This window comes from Lipophrys pholis (genome assembly GCF_963383615.2).
Source record: "Lipophrys pholis genome assembly, chromosome: 14".
Lineage (NCBI taxonomy): Eukaryota > Metazoa > Chordata > Actinopteri > Blenniiformes > Blenniidae > Lipophrys > Lipophrys pholis.
The window spans coordinates 760,101-787,029 of record NC_137633.1 but is presented as its reverse complement, the minus strand read 5'-3'; the positions used below and the strand labels follow the sequence as shown (position 1 = coordinate 787,029).

General features: G+C 48.9%; 1 protein-coding gene across 1 annotated transcript in view; it reads left to right on the top strand.

The window, feature by feature from the left end:
• The window catches only part of LOC308119657 (uncharacterized protein), a gene marked incomplete at both ends in the record, with an annotated part of 110,077 nt that overhangs the window by 38,527 nt on the left and 44,621 nt on the right, over positions 1-26,929 (top strand). The window contains 19 exons of the mRNA XM_080479805.1: positions 98-196; positions 288-452; positions 859-1,206; positions 2,643-2,779; positions 3,372-3,501; positions 4,243-4,416; positions 4,504-17,292; positions 18,117-18,299; positions 19,582-19,737; positions 19,823-20,064; positions 20,582-22,643; positions 22,746-23,080; positions 23,502-23,646; positions 23,724-23,924; positions 24,657-24,916; positions 25,225-25,384; positions 25,467-25,622; positions 26,185-26,325; positions 26,605-26,781. Of these exons, the coding sequence (XP_080335931.1) occupies positions 98-196; positions 288-452; positions 859-1,206; positions 2,643-2,779; positions 3,372-3,501; positions 4,243-4,416; positions 4,504-17,292; positions 18,117-18,299; positions 19,582-19,737; positions 19,823-20,064; positions 20,582-22,643; positions 22,746-23,080; positions 23,502-23,646; positions 23,724-23,924; positions 24,657-24,916; positions 25,225-25,384; positions 25,467-25,622; positions 26,185-26,325; positions 26,605-26,781 (18,060 nt within the window). The remainder of the gene's footprint in view (positions 1-97; positions 197-287; positions 453-858; positions 1,207-2,642; positions 2,780-3,371; positions 3,502-4,242; positions 4,417-4,503; positions 17,293-18,116; positions 18,300-19,581; positions 19,738-19,822; positions 20,065-20,581; positions 22,644-22,745; positions 23,081-23,501; positions 23,647-23,723; positions 23,925-24,656; positions 24,917-25,224; positions 25,385-25,466; positions 25,623-26,184; positions 26,326-26,604; positions 26,782-26,929) is intronic.

Below are 26,929 nucleotides of genomic sequence, written 5' to 3'. Positions count from 1 at the left end.
TACAGATGCCAGATGTCTCCTGGAGCGTTTGTGGGATGAGCCTCAGCGAGGTGTAGACTTAATGTTGTGGCTGATCAGTGCAGCTCTTCTCCTTCAGGCGGCGGAGCTTTTCGAGGTGACCCAGGACCCCGGCTGGTTGGATCCGTCCTGGTCGGAGAAGGAGCTGCTGATCCCGGCGCTGCTCAGCCAGCTGACGGTGAGTCCCCGCCGCCGCCACCGCCGCCGCCGCCACCGCCGCCGCCGCCACCGCCGTGAGGTTTGAGGCTGAATGTTGTGTCTGTGGTCAGGACGCGGTGGGTGAGCTGGAGCGCGGCGTCCAGACGGAGCGACAGTGCACCCTGCTGGTAGAGCAGCACGAGGCGGCTCAGGATTGGCTGAGGGAGCAGGTCAAAGGGCTCGGCCCGCCTCCACAGGACCGGCAGGCTCTGCAGAGCTCCGCCCACACTCTGAAGGTCAGCCCACTACTCTGAGTACTCTTACTCAGTTACACTTACTACACTTACTTTAAGTCCTGCTCACTGTGGCAACTATGTTTTTATTTCACTGAGTTCCTGTTAACTAAGTCTCATTATTCCTGAACTAACTCAGTCCTAGGGTTAGGGTTAGAGCATCTTCCTCCTCTGACATCCAGATTATAGAGCATCTTCCTCCTCTGACATTCAGATTATAGAGCATCTTCCTCCTCTGACGTTCAGATTATAGAGCATCTTCCTCCAACTAACTGATGGAACTTTACATTTTTTAGACTAACTGCTGCTGATGCTGTGTTCCTCCTCCTCCTCCTCCTCCTCCTCCTCCTCCTCCTCCTCTTGTTCTTCCTCCTCGTACTCCTCCTCCTCCTCCTCCTCCTCCTCTCAGGCCCTGCTGCAGACGGTGGACCGGGAGCAGAGGGAGATGAAGGAGCTGGACTCCTCCAGAGACCTCCTGCTGAGGCTGTGCACCCCGGGGGGCCGCGACGCTCTGATGCTGGAGGTTGGTCAGCTGCACGAGCTCTGCTCCTCCTCGGAGCAGGAGGTGAGGGAGCGGCTGGTGGCCTGCGAGGCCCGGCTGGCGGAGCTGGACGAGGGCGTGCGGCGGCATGCCGAGGCAGCGAGGGAGCGCGGCGCGGCGCTGCAGTGGGAGCTGCGCTCTCTGGACCAGGCGCTCAGCTACAGCGAACCTCGAGACAACATGGAGCAGCTGCAGCGGCACTGGAGCAGCCTGCAGGTCTGGTCGCCGTGGAAACAAGTCATCAGCTAAACACCGGGGCTAAGAGCGGGAGAATGGAAACACATCCAATATGTTTTCTTATGATTAAAGAAAAACACTTTATTGGGTTGAACTCACATGATCTATAATAGATTTTAATCTTCACTACAATCAGCTTTAAATTCATGCGCCACTTTTTGGAGTCAGTGAATCAACAGTGTGAAACTCATTTTAGTTCAGGAGCCTCATTAATACCAGTTCCATGGCAGCATGACGAGAACTCTCCCTGCTCGGTTCTCTTGTGTCGCTACTCTTTAGAAAATCTGTGTTTTCTTTCAATTTCTTTACCATTTGCTTGTTGCTTTGGCAGATTAGAGCCTCACGTTAGACTCACGTTAGACTCATGTTAGACTCTTGTTAGACTCTTGTTAGACTCATGTTAGACTCATATTAGACTCATGTTAGACTCTTGTTAGACTCTTGTTAGACTCATGTTAGACTCTTGTTAGACTCATATTAGACTCATGTTAGACTCTTGTTAGACTCTTGTTAGACTCTTGTTAGACTCATATTAGACTCACGTTAGACTCATGTTAGACTCATGTTAGACTCATGTTAGACTCATGTTAGACTCATATTAGACTCTTGTTAGACTCATATTAGACTCATGTTAGACTCTTGTTAGACTCTTGTTAGACTCATGTTAGACTCATGTTAGACTCTCGTTAGACTCTTGTTAGACTCTTGTTAGACTCATGTTAGACTCATGTTAGACTCTTGTTAGACTCTTGTTAGACTCATGTTAGACTCATGTTAGACTCTTGTTAGACTCTTGTTAGACTCTCGTTAGACTCTCGTTAGACTCATATTAGACTCATGTTAGACTCATATTAGACTCATATTAGACTCATGTTAGACTCTTGTTATACTCATGTTAGACTCATATTAGACTCATGTTAGACTCATATTAGACTCATGTTAGACTCTTGTTAGACTCTTGTTAGACTCTCGTTAGACTCATATTAGACTCATGTTAGACTCATATTAGACTCATATTAGACTCATGTTAGACTCTTGTTATACTCATATTAGACTCATGTTAGACTCATATTAGACTCATGTTAGACTCTTGTTAGACTCTTGTTAGACTCTCGTTAGACTCATATTAGACTCATGTTAGACTCACATTAGACTCATGTTAGACTCTTGTTATACTCATGTTAGACTCTTGTTAGACTCATGTTAGACTCATGTTAGACTCTTGTTAGACTCATGTTAGACTCATGTTAGACTCATGTTAGACTCTTGTTAGACTCTTGTTAGACTCTTGTTAGACTCTCGTTAGACTCATGTTAGACTCATATTAGACTCATGTTAGACTCCCCCGCTCTGAATACTCATGGGGGCTTTATTAGTTTCAGAGGAGTGATCTGTTTCTGCTGTTGTCCCTGCAGACGTGTCAGAAGTCTCTGGAAGGTTTGGGCGGGAAGGTTTCCGACCTGCAGCAGGAAGTCACATCCAGGTCTGCGGGGGAGGAGCTTCCTGCCGACGTGCTGAACACCGTGGAGTCTCTGAGCCAGCAGCATGCCGGGTAAACTCCCCTAATAAACCACATCCATTATTTTGACAGTCACCGTAATAACAATCCAACTTGGTAGTTTTATTTTGACAGTCACCGTAATAACAATCCAACTTGGTCGTTTTATTTTGACAGTCACCGTAATAACAATCCAACTTGGTAGTTTTATTTTGACAGTCACCGTAATAACAATCCAACTTGGTAGTTTTATTTTGACAGTCACCGTAATAACAATGCCAACTTGGTAGTTTTATTTTGACAGTCACCGTAATAACAATCCAACTTGGTAGTTTTATTTTGACAGTCACCGTAATAACAATCCAACTTGGTAGTTTTATTTTGACAGTCACCGTAATAACAATCCAACTTGGTAGTTTTATTTTGACAGTCACTGTAATAACAATCCAACTCCAATCATTGAGCTCTGATGTTTAAAGCTCATTGGAAAACAAACAGCATAATTGAAAACTACAAAATGTCGCTGTTTAAACACGAAACCTTCTCCCAACAGCTGCACGCAGCTGTTCTGAGGTTTGGTGACGCAGTGAGTCCAGAGAACTTAATGGATGTTTGTGTTGGAGCTGATGGTTCTCTGTGTTCTCAGCCTGACGTCCAGACTGAAGGACCACCAGACCACCTGCTGCTCCAACACAGCCGGCTGCCTGAGCCGGAGCCTGGAGGCTCTGCAGAGCTGGAACCGTGGAGAACCGGCCCAGTCTGTTGCTTCTGCACAGGTATTGATGTTAACCTGACCAACCTGAGCAGCTCAGGACCCGGTCATCACCACGTTTCTCTCCATTACAGATGTTTACCTGCTTTGTTCAGAGACTTATTATTCCTATCGAATGTTTTTCACTTGATTTTCTTCTCTTTGCTCTGAGCGTCTGTCCGAGTTCTACAACATGTTAGGATTTAATCCAAACCGCTCCATAATTAACAAGTATTATTGATTTGACTCATTTCATTTTTCTTTAACTTTAATTAAAAGCTTGTTTTTGGGTACAAATGTTATATTTTAAGGTTTTGTTTGACTTTCAAGGTCTTAATGAAATTAAATTCAAGAAAACCTCAAACTATTTCGTATTTCAGGAAGTGAAATAGATTTAAAAACTAATTGAAAACACACTGATGTTTAAATATCGATCTAGAGGATTATTATTGTTTTTATACACATAGGAGCTTATCTTCCTTTTCCTATTTTTTCAAAGTGAAATTCTAACACTGAGACCTTCAAATATTTTAGGTTTATTACACAAATATGACTTTCAGTTTTTTGAACTTTCATTCTCCTTAATTTTAGCAGAAACATTATGAAATCTCACAAATCTTATTTTGTAAAATCCAACAGTTTTCTCATGTTTTTAACTCCCAGCCGGAGACAGAACGATGAAGGTTTATCTTCAGTCAGAACCTTTAAATGACCGATGTGTCTGTCGTATACAACGTCTGTATTTAACTACTTTTTTTCTCGGTAGGTAAAATTAGACGAAGGTGAAAAGTTGCGGGCCAGCCTGCAGGAGGCGCTGTCACACCAGCAGTTCCTTAAAGGCTGTCTGTCTCCGGACCTGTTGGAGAAGCTGCTGATGGACGGTTCAGAGACACTTAAAGAAGCAGAGACACAGAAAGAGTCTCTAAATCAGAGCTTAAAGGTATGTCCTTTGTCTCACAGCTATTCTACACACATCGCCTCATCGCTGTCCGATCATTTCTAATGCCTTTTTCATTTTCCCCTGGAGAACCTTGATCAGAAGAGTAAACGGAGGCCGTCGGACAGTCGGTCCCCTGATGTTGTTCCTGGAAAGCTGGAGGAGACAAAGAGCTCCATGGTGGCTCCACCCAGAAAAAGCAAACGTTCGCCTGAGAAGAAGCTTCAAGTTAAAGGAGAACAGCAAAACGTTTCGCCCGCGGAGAATTCAGGTGAATCCTCAGCTTCAGTCCAGAAAAAAACTGAGAGCAAACCTCAGAAGGCTGCTGCCTCACCTGATGTGAAGAACACAAAGAGTGCTGCCATGGAGAAACCTGGAGGGGAACCAACAAGAACATCTCACAGTCACAAGACTTCTGGAGAACCGCAGACTTCTGAAGAACCGCAGAGTCGCAAGACTTCTGGAGAACCGCAGACTTCTGGAGAACCGCAGAGTCGCAAGACTTCTGGAGAACCGCAGACTTCTGGACAACCGCAGGGTCGCAAGACTTCTGGAGAACCGCAGACTTCTGGAGAACCGCAGAGTCGCAAGACTTCTGGAGAACCGCAGACTTCTGGAGAACCGCAGAGTCGCAAGACTTCTGGAGAACCGCAGACTTCTGGAGAACCGCAGAGTCGCAAGACTTCTGGAGAACCGCAGACTTCTGGAGAACCGCAGACTTCTGGAGAACCGCAGAGTCGCAAGACTTCTGGAGAACCGCAGACTTCTGGAGAACCGCAGAGTCGCAAGACTTCTGGAGAACCGCAGAGTCGCAAGATATCTGGAGAACCGCAGACTTCTGGAGAACCGCAGAGTCGCAAGACTTCTGGAGAACCGCAGACTTCTGGAGAACCGCAGAGTCACAAGTCTTCTGGAGAACCGCAGACTTCTGGAGAACCGCAGAGTCACAAGACTTCTGGAGAACTGCAGACTTCTGGAGAACCGCAGAGTCGCAAGACTTCTGGAGAACCGCAGACTTCTGGAGAACCGCAGAGTCGCAAGAATTCTGGAGAACCGCAGAGTCGCAAGACTTCTGGACAACCGCAGACTTCTGGACAACCGCAGACTTCTGGAGAACCGCAGAGTCGCAAGACTTCTGGAGAACCGCAGAGTCGCAAGACTTCTGGAGAACCGCAGACTTCTGCACAACCGCAGAGTCGCAAGAATTCTGGTGAACCGCAGACTTCTGGAGAACCCCAGAGTCGCAAGACTTCTGGAGAACCGCAGACTTCTGGAGAACCCCAGAGTCGCAAGACTTCTGGAGAACCGCAGAGGCGCAAGACTTCTGGAGAACCGCAGACTTCTGGAGAACCGCAGAGGCGCAAGACTTCTGGAGAACCGCAGACTTCTGGAGAACGGCAGAGTCGCAAGACTTCTGGAGAACCGCAGACTTCTGGACAACCACAGAGTCACGAGATTTCTGGAGAAATTCAGACTTCTGGACAACCGCAGAGTCGCAAGACTTCGGGAGAACCGCAGAGTCGCAAGACTTCGGGAGAACCGCAGACTTCTGGACAACCGCAGTGTCGCAAGACTTCTGGAGAACTGCAGACTTCTGAAGAACCACAGAGTCGCAAGACTTCTGGAGAACCGCAGACTTCTGGAGAACCGCAGAGTCGCAAGACTTCTGGAGAACCGCAGAGTCGCAAGACTTCTGGAGAACCGCAGAGTCGCAAGATATCTGGAGAACCGCAGACTTCTGGAGAACCGCAGAGTCACGGGATTTCTGGAGAAATTCAGACTTCTGGACAACCGCAGAGTCGCAAGACTTCTGGAGAACCGCAGACTTCTGGACAACCGCAGAGTCGCAAGACTTCTGGAGAACCGCAGAGTCGCAAGACTTCTGGAGAACCGCAGAGTCGCAAGACTTCTGGAGAACCGCAGAGTCGCAAGACTTCTGGAGAACCGCAGAGTCGCAAGATATCTGGAGAACCGCAGACTTCTGGAGAACCGCAGAGTCACGGGATTTCTGGAGAAATTCAGACTTCTGGACAACCGCAGAGTCGCAAGACTTCTGGAGAACCGCAGACTTCTGGACAACCGCAGAGTCGCAAGACTTCTGGAGAACCGCAGAGTCGCAAGACTTCTGGAGAACCGCAGAGTCACAAGACTTCTGGAGAACCGCAGACTTCTGGAGAACCGCAGAGTCACAAGACTTCTGGAGAACTGCAGACTTCTGGAGAACCGCAGAGTCGCAAGACTTCTGGAGAACCGCAGACTTCTGGAGAACCGCAGAGTCGCAAGACTTCTGGAGAACCGCAGACTTCTGGACAACCGCAGGGTCGCAAGACTTCTGGAGAACCGCAGACTTCTGGAGAACCGCAGAGTCGCAAGACTTCTGGAGAACCGCAGAGTCGCAAGACTTCTGGAGAACCGCAGAGTCACAAGACTTCTGGAAAACTGCAGACTTCTGGAGAACCGCAGAGTCGCAAGACTTCTGGAGAACCGCAGACTTCTGGAGAACCGCAGAGTCGCAAGACTTCTGGAGAACCGCAGACTTCTGGACAACCGCAGAGTCGCAAGACTTCTGGAGAACCGCAGACTTCTGGACAACCGCAGAGTCGCAAGACTTCTGGAGAACCGCAGACTTCTGAAGAACCGCAGAGTCGCAAGACAACTGGAGAACCGCAGAGTCGCAAGATTTCTGGAGAACCGCAGACTTCTAGTGAACTGCAGAGTCACAAAACTTCTGGAGAACCGCAGAGTCACAAGACTACTGGAGAACCGCAGCCCTCAGCTGCACAGGTTGGGCCCACTCACGAGGTGGCTGAGCAGTCAGTCAGTGTAGGAACCACCCCTGTGCCGTCAAGGAGAAAGTCCAGATCTCCACCAACTGGACCAGAGACTAAGGTGGTCTCTGAACCCAAAACTCAGACTGGAGCCGAGGTTAAAGAAACACATGAAACAGCGGCCGTCACACCAAATGTTCCAGAATCGTTGACTAGCGCCCAGTCGGTCACTGAGCAACCATCTGCACCCCGACAGACCAAACAGGCTGAAGTTCAACCACCAAAACGAAAGACAAAGAGTCCAAACCTTCCCCTCAAGTCTGCTGCTGAGCAAATTGAACAAACAGAGAAAGAACCTGAACGTGAAGAAACAACCGTCGTTCCAGCAAGAAGTAAATCAAAAACTGCAGAACCGACCACACCGTCACCAGAAGTGATCGGTAGACGTGCTGATGTGAAGCCTAAAGACAGTCAGGGAGAATCTTCTCCAGCTCCACAAACAGAAACAGCTTCAGCTGAGGCTCCCGTCAAGGGAAATACACCCTCCCCAACCAAAAGAAGACCAAAAGATAAGAGCCTTTTGCCTGAACGTTCCACCAAGGAGGTGACAGGAAATACACGAGGGCCTTCAGCGGGTTCTGAGCCAGCAAAGATACAAAAATCTAAAGTGACACCACCCATGAGGAAGTCAAAAAGTCTGGATGTGTCTGCGGGTGCAGAGTCATTGTCTCATCCTGGATCCAAGTATAAATACTCCACGAACCTGGAGGTGGTTCAACAGCCTCCAGAAGCTGCTGACAACGGAGGAATGGTGGCACCCAGAAGAAAGTCAAAGCAGACAGATCCCGATCACAAAGATACTGAGGCGCCTCAATCAAGGGACGATCCTGGAAGCCAAGGATCTTCCTTGGGTTTGAGTGAGCAGACGAAGGGTCCGCAGTCAGAAGAAGCAACGGTTGCACCATCAAGAAGAAAATCAAAAGCAGATGAGAAGGAACCTGTTGGTCAGACGTCTCCACCGATAAATGAGGCCTCAGGATCAACTGAAAGGACTGTTGTGGATAAAGGTAGGGTTTCACCAACCAAGAAGAAACCAAAGAGCCCAAAAACCTCCCCAGAACTTGCTCAAAGACCTGTGACCGGAAAAGAATCTGGCAGACAGAAATATGTAGAAGAAGCTGAAGTCATCAACAAACCAGAGCTCACTCCAACAATGACAAAGTCACAAGGTGTCGATGTTCCTTCAGTTACAGAACCCATCTCTGTCACCACTTTGGAGTCCAAGAAAGCTGAGAAAGAATTCCACAAAGAATCTTCAGCTGCAGTTCCTGTGGAGGCAAGTAAGACCTTGCCAATGACAACGATGGAGAAAAGTCTGAATGTTCCTGAAGCTTCTGTTGAAGATGACCCACTGGGTAAAACCAGCAGGAGAAAGTCAAGAGAAGATCCTGAAAGTCAAAAGGTACCATCAAGCTCTCAGGGTCAGGAAAGAGGAAAGAGTTCACCAACAAAAGGAAAGCCAAAGGGTTCTAAGTCTGCTCCAGAAGATCCTGTGATGCAGATCACAAAGACTAAGAAGGACAATCAGGAGTCACGTTCAACCACTGAAGTCACAGAAACAACTACAGGAGCCGAGATCACCCCCCCAGAGAGAAGGTCAAAAGATCTTAAACCTTCCAGAGAACCATCTAAAGTGGAACCAACAAAAACCAAAATGGTTCCTGAGAGCCAGAAACCAGCTCCACCTGCCGAAGTGTCCACCGGAGCTACTCTACCCACTGTTGTAGACAAAGGGAATCTTTCACCTACTAAAAGAAAGTCAAAAGAGGTGAAACGTGTCCCAGTATCTTCTCCAGTGAAAGTCACAAAGTCCAGCCCAGAGCCTGAAGGTGCAAAACCATCTCCAATTCCAGGAGCAGCTGATAAAACTGTTGTTGAAAAAGGAAACCTTTCACCAACCAAGAGAAAGCTGAAGGGCCCGACACCTTCTCTGGAATTTTCTGCAGTAACAAAGACCAAGGAAGACCCAACTAAGGGACAGTCAAAGGGAATAAAACCTTCCCCAGAGCTCCCTCTAGTGGAGGCCCCGAAGCCCAAGAAGGGCCTGGAAAGATCTTCAGCTCCAAAGTCTGCCACAGAGATAATTGGAAGTACTGCTGTCGAAAAACAAAAGACTCCACCAACCAAAGCAAAGCCGGAAAGTCTTAAACCTTCTGAGGGTTTTGCTGCTGAAATGAAAAGTTCTAAAAAAGAACCAGACAGCAAAAAGTCACGTGGAACTTCTGAGGTGGTCACAGACAAACCTGAGAGCACTGTGGTTGAGAAAGTTTCACCAACTAAGAGAAAGTCCAGGGGCTCTAGAGATCTATCTACAACTGAGGCCATAACGACCAGAGAAGACGACACATCTGGAAAAGCTCCAGCACAAGCTGGAGCCCAAACAATGGAGAAAACCGGCAAAACACCAACAGTGCATGTTATACAACTGGATATACCGACCAGTCCAGAAGAGTCTCAAAGAGATGTAAGGAGAACGGGTGATAGGCCCAAGAGCCTGGAAACAAGAGTAGAAGCAGAACCCAGCTCTGTCACCATCGAGAAAATCCCTGAAGTAGCTAAAGAAAGAATTCCAGTTGCAGCAATAAGCTTCCCTGAGAAAGACGCTGCAAAGCCAGAAGCAATAATTACTCTGGAACATATTACACCTCCGAAGGATGGAGACAAAACAAGCCTGAAAGATGAAGTCTCCTCAACTTCAGCAGAGACAGGCACTGCAGAAATAAGCTCATCAGAAAAAGACATTGGAAAACCAGCAGCAGTGATCACAGTAGAACACTCCAAGCACCCTGAGGCCAAAGAATCCAGCCTGAAAGACGATATTCAAATCACAACAACAGATGTGCTTGATAGTGCAACCCGACGCAGGAACCAGGAGTCCACCACGGGGGAGGAAGGTCGCAAGCCAGAAGTTCGCATTATTCAACTGGACGTGCCGACCGATCCAGACGAGACTCGGAGGGACGATGTGTCCAAGAACAAACAGCCAAAAGTGGAAGCAGAAGTTCGCCTTGAAATCAGAGATAAAGTACATGTCAGTGACACCCGGCCTGTCTCCAGTGGCTTTGCAGCACGACAGCCAAGTGAAGCAGGACCACCGATTCCAGAAATAGACCCGTCCAAAGAAGATCCAATGAAACCGGTTGCAGTAATTTCCCTTGAAGATATGAAAAGTACTGGGGCTCTGCCTAAACTAACCCAATATTCCAACCGGTCAGAAGAGGCCAACACCCCCACAATGGATGTGCATGATGGTCCTCAACCACGAGCAATAATCACCTTAGAAGATATGAAAACTGAAGGGGTGAATGAAACATATTTAAGTACGGAGAAAATACCCAAGGCAGCTGAAGGACACGGTCAAGTGGATCCAGCAAATAGAGAGACTACTCTTTCAGAGAAAGACACTGTAAAACCAGAAACTGTGATTTCAGTAGAACACAAGAATTATACTGCAGCTCGACCTGAAGAGGAAAACGATTCCAAATCGTCAACAGCAGCGCTGCAAGATGGTGCACCTCGCCACCCGGCTGAAAGATCCACAGAGAAAATCCTAAAAGCTCCAGGGGTTCACGTGATACTGCTGGATATGCCCACAACGCCCGGAGAAGCTCAGAGAGACTCTGTAGATGCGCCCAAGAGCCGAGAAGCAAGAGTGGAAGCTCACATCAGCATTGAAAGGAAAGATAAAGTTCCTCCTCAGAGCAACTTCACTGAAACTGCAGGTGCAACAGGGAAACCACTTGAAGCAGAAGCAGTCACCAGATTGAACTTACCTGAGGAAGATGCACTGGGACCAGTGGCGGTCGTCACCCTGGAACCCAAGAGAAGTGTGACAGAAGATGGTTCCAGAAGAGATGAGCCTGATGGTGTGTCTGAAACTCTGCGTGAAAGCCTCGTCACAATGGAGGAAAGCCCCAAAACAGCTGAAAGACACATTCTTGATGACACAACGATCGCTGAGATAATTTTATCTGAGAACGACGATGCAAAGCCAGAAGCAGTGATAAGTATAGAACACATTAACACTAAAGTTCTGGAAGAGTTCAATCTGCGAGGAGATGCTGAAGTTTCTGGGAGATCCAGCTCATGTGAGAAGGACACCATGAGGCCGATCACAGTCATTGCAGTAGAATGCATCAAACCGTCTGAGGTTCAACCTGAAGAGATGAAAGAATTCATTCTCATTGAAGCGGCAAAAGTCTTAACTACAGAAATCATTGATGGTGCAATCAAACAACTGGAGGAAAACCCTGTTACAATTGAGAAAATCCCCCAAACTCCTGCAGGAGCTGCAGATGTAAGCTCATCGGGGAATGACATGGGTGAACCAGAAGCTGTGGTTAGGGTAGAACATGTGGAACATCCTGGGACTCCGCCTGAACAGGTGAAAGATTCCAAAGTCTTTACAAAAGGTGAGCCTGAAGGTGCAAAACTCCACAAAAAGTTGGTCACAGATGAGAAAAGCCCCAAGAAGCATGAAGCAGAAACCAGCTTGTCTGAGAAAGAAGCTTCAAAACCAGAAACAGTAATTCCACAAGAAGACAGGAAACCTACAGAGACAAGATCTGTAGTTGGGAAAGAAAAGGTTTCACCAACTAAGAGAAAGCCAAAAGGTTCTAAAGGTTCTCCAAAACCTTCTACACGTGAACTGACAAAGACCAGAGAGGAAGACGCTCCTAAAACGGTCCCAGAACGAGCCAGTGCTAAAGGCTCAACAGAGAGAATCCCCAAGGCACCTGGAGCAAAAGGAAGAACTGTGATTACAGCTGAACACATAAAACATACTGCCGCTCCACCTGAAGGGACCAAACATTCCAACTTGAAAGACGATACCGAAGTCCCAACAGCAGATGTGCTTGATAGTGCTCCGACCGAAATGTTTGTCACCAAGAAGAAAATCCCCAAGACACCTGAAGTGTGCGTCATACAGCTGGACATGCCGAACACTCCAGAACCGATCGATGAGCCTCCGAATGGTGATGGAGGAGTGGAAGCACTCGTCAGCCTTGAAAGGACAGATAAAGTACGTCTGAGAGATTCCTCTCAACCAGCGTCGACTGTCTTTGCTGCAGGGAAGCCAAGTGAAGCAGAGACAGAAACTGCAGAAAGGAGCCTCTCTGAGGATGGAACTGGGAAAGCAGTCGCAGTAATTAGCCTGGAACCCATGACGAGTACTGAGGCTACACCCGAAGAGGCACATCACTTTGGAATGGATGAAAGACCCGTTAAAGCTGAGGCACGCATTCCAGCAGAGACAACCCTGACAGAAATAAGTGTGTCTGAGAATGACGGTGAAAAACCAGAGGCAATCATTATTCTGGAAGACATGAGAACTGGACAGGATGGAGAGAAAACCAGCATGAAAGAAGATCCCAAAGTCTCATCTGAAGCTAAGCTTGATGCTTCACCTCAGAGTCAGGATGACAAGTTTGTCAGAAAGGAGAAAATCCCCAAGAGGGTTGAAGGACGACGTCCAGAAGAGACTACAGCTGCAGAAAAGAAAGAGGCTGTCAAACCAGAAGCAGCAATTCTGGTAGAATCTGTGGGAATCAGAGAGTCCAGACCTGAAGGTCCCAAAGCCTCCACCAAAGATGGACCCGATGGTGCAAAGGCTCCTGAAGAAAAGATTCCAGCAGTGTCAGGAACTGCAGATGTGAGTCCATCAAAGAAAGACTCTGATAAACCAGGAGCCGTGATTAGTGCTGAGTCTGCAAAAACCTACAAGGCCAGACCAAAAGAGGTCCAAGATTCCGCTGTGAAAGCAGATACCAACGTTTCTAGACAAGCTGTCTTTGAAGGTGCACCTCAAACCGTGGGAGATAAGTCTGTCACAGTTGGTAAAGTCTCTAACGAACCTGAACGAAACGTTCCTGCAGAGGCAACCATTGCAAAAATAAGTGTTTGTGGGAAACCCACAGTGAGCCCAGTCACAGTGATCACATTAGAATCCACTGGAAGCACTGAGGCTGGTCCTAAAGAGGCCAAAGATATCAGCCTGGGGGAAGAGCCCAACGTTTCTTCAAAGACTGAGTTTGATGCTTCACCTCAGAGTCAGCATGAAAAGTTTGTCAGAAAGGAGAAAATCCCCAAGAGGGTTGAAGGACGACGTCCAGAAGAGACTACAGCTGCAGAAAAGAAAGAGGCTGTCAAACCAGAAGCAGTAATTCTGGTAGAATCTGTGGGAATCAGAGAGTCCAGACCTGAAGGTCCCAAAGCCTCCACCAAAGATGGACCTGATGTTGCAAAGGCTCCAGAAGAAAAGATTCCAGCAGTGTCAGGAACTGCAGATGTGAGTCCATCAAAGAAAGACTCTGATAAACCAGGAGCAGTGATTAGTGCTGAGTCTGCAAAACAAGATGAAGCAAAATCAAAAGGAGACAAAGTCTTGAAGGAATTTCTTGAAGGAGCACGTCAGGTAGACAGGTCTGTCTCAGTTGATAGGATCTCCAAGGCACTTGAGGGAAACATTCCTGAACAGACAACAGTTGCAGGAAAGAGCTTATCTGAAGACGTCAAACCAGAACCTGCAGTAACGGATGAACACATGAGCTCCTCAGAGGAAAGACCTAAACAGGCCAAAGACTCCATCTCCAAGGCCGACAGGAAGTCTGCCACAAAGAAGAAAGTCCACAAAACACCTGAAGTGTGCGTCATACAGCTGGACATGCCGAACACTCCAGAACCGATCGATGAGCCTCCGAATGGTGATGGAGGAGTGGAAGCACTCGTCAGCCTTGAAAGGACAGATAAAGTACGTCTGAGAGATTCCTCTCAACCAGCGTCGACTGTCTTTGCTGCAGGGAAGCCAAGTGAAGCAGAGACAGAAACTGCAGAAAGGAGCCTCTCTGAGGATGGAACTGGGAAAGCAGTCGCAGTAATTAGCCTGGAACCCATGACGAGTACTGAGGCTACACCCGAAGAGGCACATCACTTTGTAATGGATGAACGACCTGTTAAAGCTGAGGCACGCATTCCAGCAGAGACAACCCTTACAGAAATAAGTGTGTCTGAGAATGACGGTGAAAAACCAGAGGCAATCATTATTCTGGAAGACATGAGAACTGGACAGGATGGAGAGAAAACCAGCATGAAAGAAGATCCCAAAGTCTCATCTGAAGCTAAGCTTGATGCTTCACCTCAGAGTCAGGATGACAAGTTTGTCAGAAAGGAGAAAATCCCCAAGAGGGTTGAAGGACGACGTCCAGAAGAGACTACAGCTGCAGAAAAGAAAGAGGCTGTCAAACCAGAAGCAGTAATTCTGGTAGAATCTGTGGGAATCAGAGAGTCCAGACCTGAAGGTCCCAAAGCCTCCACCAAAGATGGACCTGATGGTGCAAAGGCTCCTGAAGAAAAGATTCCAGCAGTGTCAGGAACTGCAGATGTGAGTCCATCAAAGAAAGACTCTGATAAACCAGGAGCAGTGATTAGTGCTGAGTCTGCAAAAACCTACAAGGCCAGACCAAAAGAGGTCCAAGATTCCGCTGTGAAAGCAGATACCAAAGTTTCTAGACAAGCTGTCTTTGAAGGTGCACCTCAAACCGTGGGAGATAAGTCTGTCACAGTTGGTAAAGTCTCTAACGAACCTGAACGAAACGTTCCTGCAGAGGCAACCATTGCAGAAATAAGTGTTTGTGGGAAACCCACAGTGAGCCCAGTCACAGTGATCACATTAGAATCCACTGGAAGCACTGAGGCTGGTCCTAAAGAGGCCAAAGATATCAGCCTGGGGGAAGAGCCCAACGTTTCTTCAAAGACTGAGTTTGATGCTTCACCTCAAAGTCAGCATGAAAAGTTTGTCAGAAAGGAGAAAATCCCCAAGAGGGTTGAAGGACGACGTCCAGAAGAGACTACAGCTGAAGAAAGGAAAGAGGCTGTCAAACCAGAAGCAGTAATTCTGGTAGAATCTGTGGGAATCAGAGAGTCCAGACCTGAAGGTCCCAAAGCCTCCACCAAAGATGGACCCGATGGTGCAAAGGCTCCAGAAGAAAAGATTCCAGCAGTGTCAGGAACTGCAGATGTGAGTCCATCAAAGAAAGACTCTGATAAACCAGGAACAGTGATTAGTGCTGAGTCTGCAAAACAAGATGAAGCTAAATCAAAAGAAGGAGACAAAGTCTTGAAGGAAGTTCTTGAAGGAGCACGTCAGGTAGACAGGTCTGTCTCAGGTGATAGGATCTCCAAGGCGCTTGAGGGAAACATTCCTGAACAGACAACAGTTGCAGGAAAGAGCTTAACTGAAGACGTCAAACCAGAATCTGCAGTAACGGATGAACACATGAGCTCCTCAGAGGAAAGACCTAAACAGGCCAAAGACTCCATCTCCAAGGCCGACAGGAAGTCTGCCACAAAGAAGAAAGTCCACAAGACACCTGAAGCGTCCCAGCCTTCAGGATCAAGCACACAAACACTGTCTGACAAACACGCTGAAAAACCAGAGGCAATCATTATTCTGGAAGACATGAGAACTGGACAGGATGGAGAGAAAACCAGCATGAAAGAAGATCCCAAAGTCTCATCTGAAGCTAAGCTTGATGCTTCACCTCAGAGTCAGGATGACAAGTTTGTCAGAAAGGAGAAAATCCCCAAGAGGGTTGAAGGACGACGTCCAGAAGAGACGACAGCTGCAGAAAAGAAAGAGGCTGTCAAACCAGAAGCAGCAATTCTGGTAGAATCTGTGGGAATCAGAGAGTCCAGACCTGAAGGTCCCAAAGCCTCCACCAAAGATGGACCTGATGGTGCAAAGGCTCCTGAAGAAAAGATTCCAGCAGTGTCAGGAACTGCAGATGTGAGTCCATCAAAGAAAGACTCTGATAAACCAGGAGCCGTGATTAGTGCTGAGTCTGCAAAAACCTACAAGGCCAGACCAAAAGAGGTCCAAGATTCCGCTGTGAAAGCAGATACCAAAGTTTCTAGACAAGCTGTCTTTGAAGGTGCACCTCAAACCGTGGGAGATAAGTCTGTCACAGTTGGTAAAGTCTCTAACGAACCTGAACGAAACGTTCCTGCAGAGGCAACCATTGCAGAAATAAGTGTTTGTGGGAAACCCACAGTGAGCCCAGTCACAGTGATCACATTAGAATCCACTGGAAGCACTGAGGCTGGTCCTAAAGAGGCCAAAGATATCAGCCTGGGGGAAGAGCCCAACGTTTCTTCAAAGACTGAGTTTGATGCTTCACCTCAGAGTCAGCATGAAAAGTTTGTCAGAAAGGAGAAAATCCCCAAGAGGGTTGAAGGACGACGTCCAGAAGAGACTACAGCTGAAGAAAGGAAAGAGGCTGTCAAACCAGAAGCAGTAATTCTGGTAGAATCTGTGAGAATCAGAGAGTCCAGACCTGAAGGTCCCAAAGCCTCCACCAAAGATGGACTCGATGGTGCAAAGGCTCCAGAAGAAAAGATTCCAGCAGTGTCAGGAACTGCAGATGTGAGTCCATCAAAGAAAGACTCTGATAAACCAGGAGCAGTGATTAGTGCTGAGTCTGCAAAACAAGATGAAGCTAAATCAAAAGAAGGAGACAAAGTCTTGAAGGAAGTTCTTGAAGGAGCACGTCAGGTAGACAGGTCTGTCTCAGGTGATAGGATCTCCAGGGCACTTGAGGGAAACATTCCTGAACAGTCAACAGTTGCAGGAAAGAGCTTATCTGAAGACGTCAAACCAGAATCTGCAGTAACGGATGAACACATGAGCTCCTCAGAGGAAAGACCTAAACAGGCCAAAGACTCCATCTCCAAGGCCGACAGGAAGTCTGCCACAAAGAAGAAAGTCCACAAGACACCTGAAGCGTCCCGGCCTTCAGGATCAAGCACACAAACACTGTCTGACAAACACGCTGGAAAACCAGAAACGACCGTCTCACTACAACAGCTGGAAACTCCCGAGGCTCCACCTGAAGAGGCAACAGACTCCAGGCTGACGGAAGGTGCATCAGTCCTGACGGTGAAGGAGGGAACAGAAGCTCCAGAGAAGAAACACACTGAAGGAGAGGGAGAACAAAGAACCGGTCCACCGTCACGGCCGAGGACATCGGCCTCCGACAGTCAACCCAGACCACAGGTACGTTTAAGGACGAGCTCCTAACAAGACATGACGACACATGTTGGTGTGTTTTTAGGATAAAGGGATCAATCAGGTGCACTAACTGGGAAAGGGACCAAAATCAAAGGTCTGTCTACACTCTGAGTCCTGCAGACCGAGGACCGAGCTGGAGTGTGTGTCTGGTCGTGGGAGTTTCAGTCACACTTCAGTCATGCGTGGTTGTTGCATCGCTGGTGTGTGAACCCGGAGGGTCTGAGTAAAATCCTCCGCAATCCAGTTAAACCGATGAGCGACATCAGGCTTAAGTTATTAGACAAGGTCATGTTTTGTTCATATTACTACATATATTTTCTGCAATAATTAACTTCAGTAAGACTGTTTGACTCTATTGCCAAGACTCCTCAGTAAAATACATACTTCCATAATTAGATATAGGAGAAGTGAGTATTGTTGCCTCGGGGAACTCATGTGCTCATGTTTAATCTCCTGCAGGTACTTGCAGGTACATGCTCTCACACATTCTTCACAGGGAAACACACAAATGAAAATACAACACAGAAAATACTCTTGTAACTTGTCAGAAATCTTCCAGATTTCTTTCAGGACTGACTTGGTGTTTGACGACTGTTTCACTTTAGAGAAAAGTGATTAGAAGAGACGTTTATGTCTTTGATTACAAAAGCAACAAAAGGTGCCTGGAGGTAGAAATGTGAGCCGGTTCGTGCATCGTACCGAGAACAGAGAGTCACAATGTGAGACTCGATCCTCAGAGAATAACTGTCACTCCTGTTTGTTAGTGTTTAATGTCTCAAACTGACACTGCGTCACTCCCGTTACTGCAGGCGGTTCAGGAACCATCAGCTGAAGTAATCCCAGCCAAAGTACCGATATACCGGGAGGACCCGTACTCTCTGGGGGCGGGACGAGGGGGGATCAGCGAGGAACCAGAAGGATCTGCCGTGACGAGTGTCTTCACCGAGATCCAGCTGCTCGCGGGCGCTGGACCTAACAGTCAACTCCTGGAGGTATGACCGCCACCGGCTGACCCACTTCCTGTCGTGTTTGTGTGAACGTCCTGAAGCTCTCCACACATAGTTCACATACAGCTGCTTCAAATGGATGTAGTAACTTCACCGTAACCGACAAACACCTGGCGCTCAGTGAAAACCGAGAATCTTCAATTAATGCATTTCCTACAAATAATCCCATCTGAACTCCTACAATGTCCGCAGTGTTTCCTCTAACTAATGTTGCTAAAAGCTTCTCGGGATGCAGGATTTCTGCCGCCTTTAACGTGCATTTGAAAAAATAAAAACTGATTTGCGAGCAACAACTTAGCTTTCACTGCCGTCTCACCACACAGTCAGTTTCAGGGCTCTGTTTCCTTGACTGGTTGAAAGCAGTGCGACATCCAGTGGACAGACTTGGAATTGCAGTCATTTTTGGCCTTATTCAAAAATTTACTTTCTAGTAGTTCTCCAGCAGTACTACTCGTCCCCATACCTGGACTGACGTCCCAGAAGTGAAGACAGTCTGTCCTCTCTGTCCCTGGCTTGTTTCAGGTTTTAAAAAGTGTGTTGCTCCAAGCAGCCAATCAGAAATCAAACCCTATATAGTGTCATCGGGGGTTTAATCAAACCCCATCAAGGTAGGCCCTCCCTTTGACTCCTCCCACAATTAGGCAGCTCTGCTCTGGCACATGGCACCACGAGAGGAAGTACTTCCTCCTCTTCCCAAGATAGGCATGTGTGGGCGGAGCCAGTCCAGCTCACACAGACACAGCAGATTCTGAATGTAGCTCCGCTGTCAGTTCTGATTCCACACAGAGGAACCTCCCTCCTCCACCCTTTCAGTAGCATTATAATCTAATTAAATGCTCGTCATTGTGTAATTTTCCTAAATCTTCTGGAGCTCACCAACTCTAAAACCTGATTGAAATTCAATATGATATGAATTTAATCTCAATAAAACATTTGTTCCAGAAACACAAAAAATGTGAATATGAACATGGACCCATGACAATAAGTCTGTGAACGTCTCTTCAGACCGTCTCAGTGTTCAGTTCAGTTCATCACAGTAAAGTTCAGAGAGGTTCCGTCCATAAATATCCTCAATATCTCCTCCAGTCAGACACACTCATTTAAGCAACACGAGCGGAAATGATGTTTAAACAGTTCAACTGTGATTTTATCAAACTTGTCGTGTGTGTGTGTGTGTGTGTGTGTGTGTGTGTGTGTGTGTGTGTGTGTGTGTGTGTGTGTGTGTGTGTGTGTGTGTGTGTGTGTGTGTGTGTGTGTGTGTGTGCAGGGTGAAGCAGCGCAGGACGATCCGGAGGCTCTCATTTCTGCCTCCAGGGATTCTGATGCTCTCCTGAGTCGCCTCGTCTCCAAGGTCCTGAGCTGCAGGAGCCGTCCGGCCGAGCTCAGCCCGGCGGCCATGGCCCGGCAGGTGAAGGAGGCTCAGGTGAGACGGCGTGATAATTCATGGTTTATGGCAGCTTAAGAAACATGCCTGGTGTTTGTGTGAAGTTGTCCCACGCCTCCTGCAGGACTGCAGAGAAGCCGCCCTGGCCCAGGTGTCGCTGCTGTCCCAGGTGAGCGGGGCCGACGCGGAGCAGCGAGCCGCTCTGGACCTCGCTGAGGACCGGTGGAGCAGTGCCGCTCATGATGCCGCCGCCGTGCTCCAGAGCAAAGAGGCAGAGCTGCAGCTGGTCAGAGATTACTGCAAACACATGGAGGCAGCCAGGACGGCTCTGCAGACACTCACCGCAGGACTGGACCGAGTCCAAACGTCAGTTCACCTCTTCTAACCCGAGAGTTAATATCCGAGTAATTAATAGATCACTGGCAGGTGATGCTGTTTGAAATGGAATTAATAACTTATTGAGAATATAATAACTGCAGCCAAACGTGATCACACATTGGACCACATTAGGAATAACTGCAGTTTTCTGAACAAACTCAGGTCTGGTGGATATCATCGTCATCACAGTCGTTGATTGAGGAGCCACAATGTGCACCAGTGTCTCTGTAAATGTAGTTTTTTACAACTTTATTACATTATTGGCCATTATCACGTCACTGGTTGCTACAGATAAAAAAAACTGGACGACAACCATTTTTAACCCTTTTCTTCCCCCTGATGCCGCTGACAGGACCTGCCATGTACTATGATATGTACAATAGTCATACCCAGGAGTATTAACCGTTTTAACAAGATTAAGGAGAAGAAGAACTGGATGCTCTCCCTCCTTTTCTCTCATCATAACCCCTGAATTCAACCCACATTTCCTCCTGTTTTCCTGCAGGTCTCCACTGGAGAGCAGCTCCAAGCAGGCAGAGCGTCTCTGCTCCCTGCAGAAAAGTATCGACGACAACAAGGAATCACTCAGCGAGCTGCTGCTGACTCACACTCGGTTGTGTCCACTGCTCAGGCAGTCTGACCGGGCGAACGCTCACAGCGAGCACAACCACCTCCAGGAGCGGTGGAGAGCCCTGGAAAGAGCCGTGGAGAGCAGCTTCCATTACAACAACTCCCGTTCTGAGGAGACCAGCGGCCTCCTGACCGAGTTATCGGGGCTGCAGGAAAGACTGGAGACAATTGGCAGGGATCTGGAGGACGAGGCTCCTTCAGGAACTCAGTGGGATTGTAAGAAAGCGAAGCAGCTGATGGAGGCCAACGCAGAGGTTAAAGCGGCGCAGCAGCAGTTCCTCCACCTCCAGCAGCTGGCAGACGCTCTGCTCCTCAGCTCGCAGTCAGAGACGGAAACAAAGCAGGTTCAGGAGAAGCTCCAGAGGGTCAAAGACAAAGTCGACCGCACAGAAGAACTAGTTTCCTCCAGAACGTCGAGCAGCAGCAACCCCATCATGGAGAAGATGATGGTGGTGATGAGGGACGGCCTTGCCTGGGCCAAGCAGACAGAGAGCGACATCGAGGGCAGGAGGAAGAAGGTGGCTCTCCTCCCCGAAGAGGTTCACCGGCAGCTCAGAGATCTGAAGAAGCTTCAGTCTGAGGTGATGGCCAAGCAGGGTCAGCTGGAGTCCCTGGTGGAGGAGGTGACGGAGCTCCTGCCTCAGCTGGACCAGGAGGAGGAGGTGCCCATGGTGCAGACTTCGCTCCAAACCCTGGAAGAACTCTCAAAGTCCACCACCGAGAAGCTCTCCAAGGCTGTGAAGGAGACGGAGTCAGGCCTGCAGACCAGGGAAATGCTGTCCCAGCAGATGGCTGACATGGACTGCTGGGTCGTGGTTCATCTGAACCGAGAAGCTTCCAGAACTCCCGACAGCGAGTTCAGGAGTCCCGCCGAGCTCGACCGCAGAACTCGCCAGATTCAAGAAACGCTGACCGAGGCGGAGAAGCAGGCAGCTGCATGTGAGGCTCTTTTATCAAAGAGTAAAGACATGATCTCTGAACTCAGCGACAGGGAGACCCGGCAGCTGTTGGACAGGCTGTCCGCCCTGCAGGACGACATCCAGGACGTCGCCGGCTGTGAGAAGGCCAACAAGAAGGAGCTGGACGAGCTCATCCAGACGGTCGAAGCAAGCAAGAAGAGTCTGGTCAGTGTGGAAGCCAGCCTGACGCAGAGGTTAGTCGATCTCAGCAAACACAGGTTCCCCATCACAAGAGATTGTGTTCAGGCCTTGGAGCCTCTCAAACACTCCGTCCTGGAGCACAAGAACCAGGTTGACCTGCTGCCGCCCTGGACTCCCCGGGAAAAGAAAAGAGAACTCTACTCGCTCATCTCCGAAATTCACTGCAAGATTTCCTCCCTGGAAGCGACGGCCAAGGAGCAGGAGAGGTACCTGAACATGAGGCAGAGGGTGGAGGACCTCAGAGATCACATCCAGGAGCAGGTTCACCAGACTAAAGACGAGAGCCGCAGCCTGGAGGACAGGTTCAAGATCTGCCAGGCTCTGTTTGTCCAGTTTCCTCTGGTCAAGGAACTGTGTGAGGAGGCTGCTTCCAACCTTCAGCTGATCTCTGCAGACCTCTACCCGTCACAGCTCAACGCCGAGCAGCAGAGGCTGAAACAGCACCAGGAGGCTCTGGACACTCTGGAGCTGACCCTCTACAACAACCTCAAGATCATGGAGTGGAAGCTCCTGAAGGAGCTGGACCTGGAATCGGAGCACAAGACCACTCAGGCCTTCCTCAGCAGGGCCCGGCAGGAGCTCCAGACGCCCCTTCAGTTGGATCCAAAGGAGGCAGCCCTCAACAAAGAACACCGCAGGAGGATGACTCTGAAGAAGATGGTTGAGACGCGGATCAAGGCTCTGGAGGTTCTACAGCAGAAGAAGGGGGGCCAGGAAGAACACGAGCCTCTAACAGATTTGAAGGACGAGGTTCTCAGAGAATGTGATTCTCAAATGGCAAGTTGAATCATTTTGTAGCCAAAAGGGTTCCGACTGTTTCCTTATTTCAAAAGTTCAACAGTAAATGTGACTGAAGTTACTGCTTGACTGATGTTTCAGGAGGACATCTCAGGGGCCCGGGAGTCTCTGAGGAACTACACCCGGGTCGTTAAAGAAGCAGCCCAGTTCCTGAGAGGGGTGGAAGCCTCTCTGCTGCCCCCCCATGGCTGCTCCGGGCCCTGCAATGACAGTGTGGACAGGACCCGGCAGGCGTTATCGGCTCTGCAGGAGCAGTTCCAGACCCACGTGGAGAAGCTGCAGAGCCAGGGCTCCCTGCACCGCTACCTGTCCCCCCAGAAGGTGGAGCAGCTCCAGGAGAAGGTCCTGAGCGAGCTCCTGGTCAGGATGTCCACTCTGCAGGCCAGGGGTCACCTGCAGGTGGAAAGTCTGCTCAGGTACGCAGCCCATCTGCAGAGGACTCCTACTGGCTGTGGCCCAGTTGACCGTCACTCCACTGACTGTTGCTTTGGTGGTTTGCCCTGTTTTCTTGTTTCTTGACGTCGTGTTGTTCTGGTTTTAGTTTCTGCTCTCTGGTTCTGGTGTCACGCTCCCTGTCTGTGTCCAGTAAGTTGTTGCCCCGCCCCCAGGTCCTCCTCTGTGCTCCCATGATTGTTGTCAGCTGTGTCTTGTTTCTGTGTGTTCTTGTTCCCAGGTCGGTTTAGTTTTTGGATTTATTGAGGTTCTCTTTTCGCCCACCGATAGCCGAGTTAGCTTTCAGCATCTAAGACATTCTAGAAAACTGGATCCTGAAGCTTCTCACTCAGTGGGTTCTGCCAAGCTCCCCAGATAATAAACAGTCAGTCTTTTCTATTTCAGGTGTGCAGAACTGCACAAGAATTACACCAAGAGCCAGGATGAGCTGATCCACGGAGTGAAGGCCACAGAGAAAACGCTGGTCCAGCTCATCTCCCAGAAAGCCAGCTGTGTGACGGACTGTGTGGACCGGGAGGCCAAGCTGAAGGTACCTTGGTCTGAAGTCTCTCCTCACTCACAGGAACCAGAGGAATTGGACTGACGGTAGTTCTGGTTCTGGTTCAGGCTCTGTGTGAGGAGGTGGACTCCCTGCTGGGGCGTCTGGAGGAGCTGAAGGAGTGGTGCTCCGAGCCCAGCTGTCGAGCAGAGAGGGAGGCCGCCGTGACGGCCATCCACAGGCGGATCTCCAGGCTACCTCGACTGACGCTGAAGCTGACGACACGCAGTCAGCAGAGGGTGGCGGAGTGGAAGGACGTCTCCAGCAGTGTGAGGAAACCATGCAAACTGAAGCTGCACTGGTAGATTATCTTGTGTGAACCGAGCAGGAAACACTCCCCGTCCTCCGGTTTGAATCTGGTTGTTAACGAGGACAGCAGGTTGAGTAGTGAGGAATCTGTTCTGCTGCTTCTCACTAAACATCCCGTCAGGAAGATCTCAGTCTTCGTCTTTATTATTCAGCAGCAACCTCTCAGCTTGGTTCAGCAATGGAGTTCCACAAGGATCTGTGTTAGGACCCCTGTTCTCTCAGTGGCTGGTATCCTTTTAGAATTCCCTTCTGTTGTTAAGTTGATGACTTAACGTTTTATACGATGGTTGATTTTATAAAGTCTGACGACCGTCTTGCTTCTGTTCGCAGCTTGTTGACAACAAGCATCAGATTATTTAACCCAACAAAGATAAAAAAATGGTGATTGGACCTGTTGAATGGTGGTAAGAGCCTCTAAAACTAAACCATCGTGTCGTTCATTGCAGAGGTAAAGTTAAAAATCTTGAATCGAACGTCTTATGTTCATTTGAAGAAACTTGCTGAAGTTCTTTTATCCACGAAACATAGACGGGATAAGAACTTTATCGTCTTGTGAATTTATTGCGGTCCTCTGAGGTTAATAAGGTCATGGTGCCCCCTTGTCTGAGGGAAGGTTTAACCCCCCAGAGGTCGGGACGTCATACATGACGTTCCTCTCTATAGTTAACATTTCTGCCCATCGTGTCTCCCAGGTGGAGCAGGCCGCCGCCCTCCTGGACCAGGTGGAGGCGGAGCTCCCGGACAGCTCCAAGGTGAGCGGTCCCACCGAGGAGCTGCAGGACCTGCTGCAGTCCTGGGAGCAGTACCAGGACCGACTGGACTGTGAGCACCGAGCTCTGTCTGCGCTGGAGCTGCGAGCTGCACGGCTGCTGGGAGTCCCCGCCCACCTGGAGAGGGCGCCGCCCACTCCGCTGTGTCAGCAGCTGCAGCTGATGCAGGACCGCTACGGCAGGTGAGCCCGAGTTGGACGTATTTTACACTGGAAAGAAAGTTAGAATCTTTTTCATCCTGCTTTCAAGTTTCTGAATCGTTTGTTATCAAGTCTTTTCTTCATGTTGATGTATATTTAGTCTCTTACCGTATTATCTGGACTATAACTCACACAAAGTCTCCAAAAAGAAAATACTCTACAGAATTCAAAGTAAAAAAGAATCTGTAGTAAAGAACTTTTGTGATGCAAGAACATAAATAAACTCTGTTCTTTAAATTACTGTGGAGTTTACTAATATTACCTGTGACTGAAAATAAATTTGGTTCCAGTTTGACTCAGAGGAGCAGGGAGGGGCTGCAGGAGGCCCGTGAGGAGCTGGAGGACAGGGAGAGGGTCCGTGAGGAGCTGGCGGGGGTCCAGACGTGGCTGCAGGCATCAGGAAGTGTCCTGAACAGGATGAAGGAGAGCAGCAGCACACAGGAGCTGCAGGTGGGAACATCCTCTAAAGCTCAAGCTGTGAACTCACACCTGCTGCAAGGTGATGCACACAGTGACTCTGCTTCTGCTGCAGGAGCTGTACAGCCAGCTGTGTGCCCAGAAGGCTCTGCTGCAGCGCGTCATGGAACGCCTCAACATGAAGTACTCCGACATGGACACCAACGTCCCGCTGGAGATCGACGCTCAGGTGCACGACGCCACCAAGCTGATGATGCACGTCGAGGCGAAGGTACAGAAGACTTAACCTCCTGTCAACTGATCGTAGAGAAAATCTGAAAGCCCAGTGAATTAACAGAAATGTACTTTTTACTAATTTGAAAAATGGAACTGAGAGAGAAAGTGTTGGTACTTCCCAGAAAAGCTGCAGTTCAAAGACGTTCACATCATCTGCATACAGTACATGATTATGGTTTATCTTAAATCTGAACACAAGTAGGAATGAAAACACAAAGGAAATCCTGTAGATTTAAAGGTTCAGAGTAACTCTAAGAGTCTGAGCGGTGGCATAGCTCGGTTGGTAGAGTGGTCGTCGCAAGGTTGCAGGTTCAATTCCCATCTCTGCCTGCCTACATGCCAAAGTGTCCTTGGGCAAGACACTGAACCCCCATTGGAGCGCCTTGCACGGCTGCAGCCTCCTATGGTGTGTGAATGTGATGAGCTTCGGTGCTGCTGTCAGCGACAAGACCTTTATTTATTTATTTATCACAGTTTTTAAACTTTCATGAAGGATTTAAATGATAAAACGATTCCTCTGAGCTGTAGCCTGAACCCTGTCCTCCCTGGGGGGTCAGGTGGGGGAGGCGGTGGAGAACAGCGGTCCGGTCCACAAACTGGGAGCAAAGCTGTCTGAGATCCAGGCGGGTCTGGGGTCAGTCCAGAAGAGGCTGGAACAGAGGAGCCCCAACATGATCGAAGCCAAGGTCACGCAGAAGGTGAGTCAGACCACCAGGGTCTTCATCACTTCATTACAGACCACCAGGGTCTTCATCACTTCATTACAGACCACCAGGGTCTTCATCAATTCATCACAGACCACCAGGGTCTTCATCACTTCATTACAGACCACCTCGTCTCACATTAGCCTGGTGGTCTCACGTTAGCCTAGCGACCTCATGTTAGCCTAGCGGTCTCTCGTTAGCCTTGCGGCCTCATCTTAACCTAGCGGTCTCACGTTAGCCTAGCGGTCTCATGTTAGCCTGATGGTCTTTCAGCGTGTGTGGGACGAGCTGGATCAGTGGCACTCCCAGCTGGCGGCTCTGGAGGTGGGCCTGCACGACCTGGACCGGCCTGAGGAGGCGCTGTCGCTCACTGAGAGGCTGGTGGAGGTGCAGACGCTCCACTCGGTGGTGTCCAAGCAGGCGGAGCAGAGGACCACCCTCATCAGCAAGGTGACTGTTTCTCCAGACTCCTGTTTACTCCTGTTAGAGCATCACAAGACCAAGACCTTGAAAATGTGACCGCTCTAAAGTACTCGAGTACTGCAGCTCTAGTTCCAGCATTAGCCTGTATTAACATTGGCGGGTTCAAATCATGGTT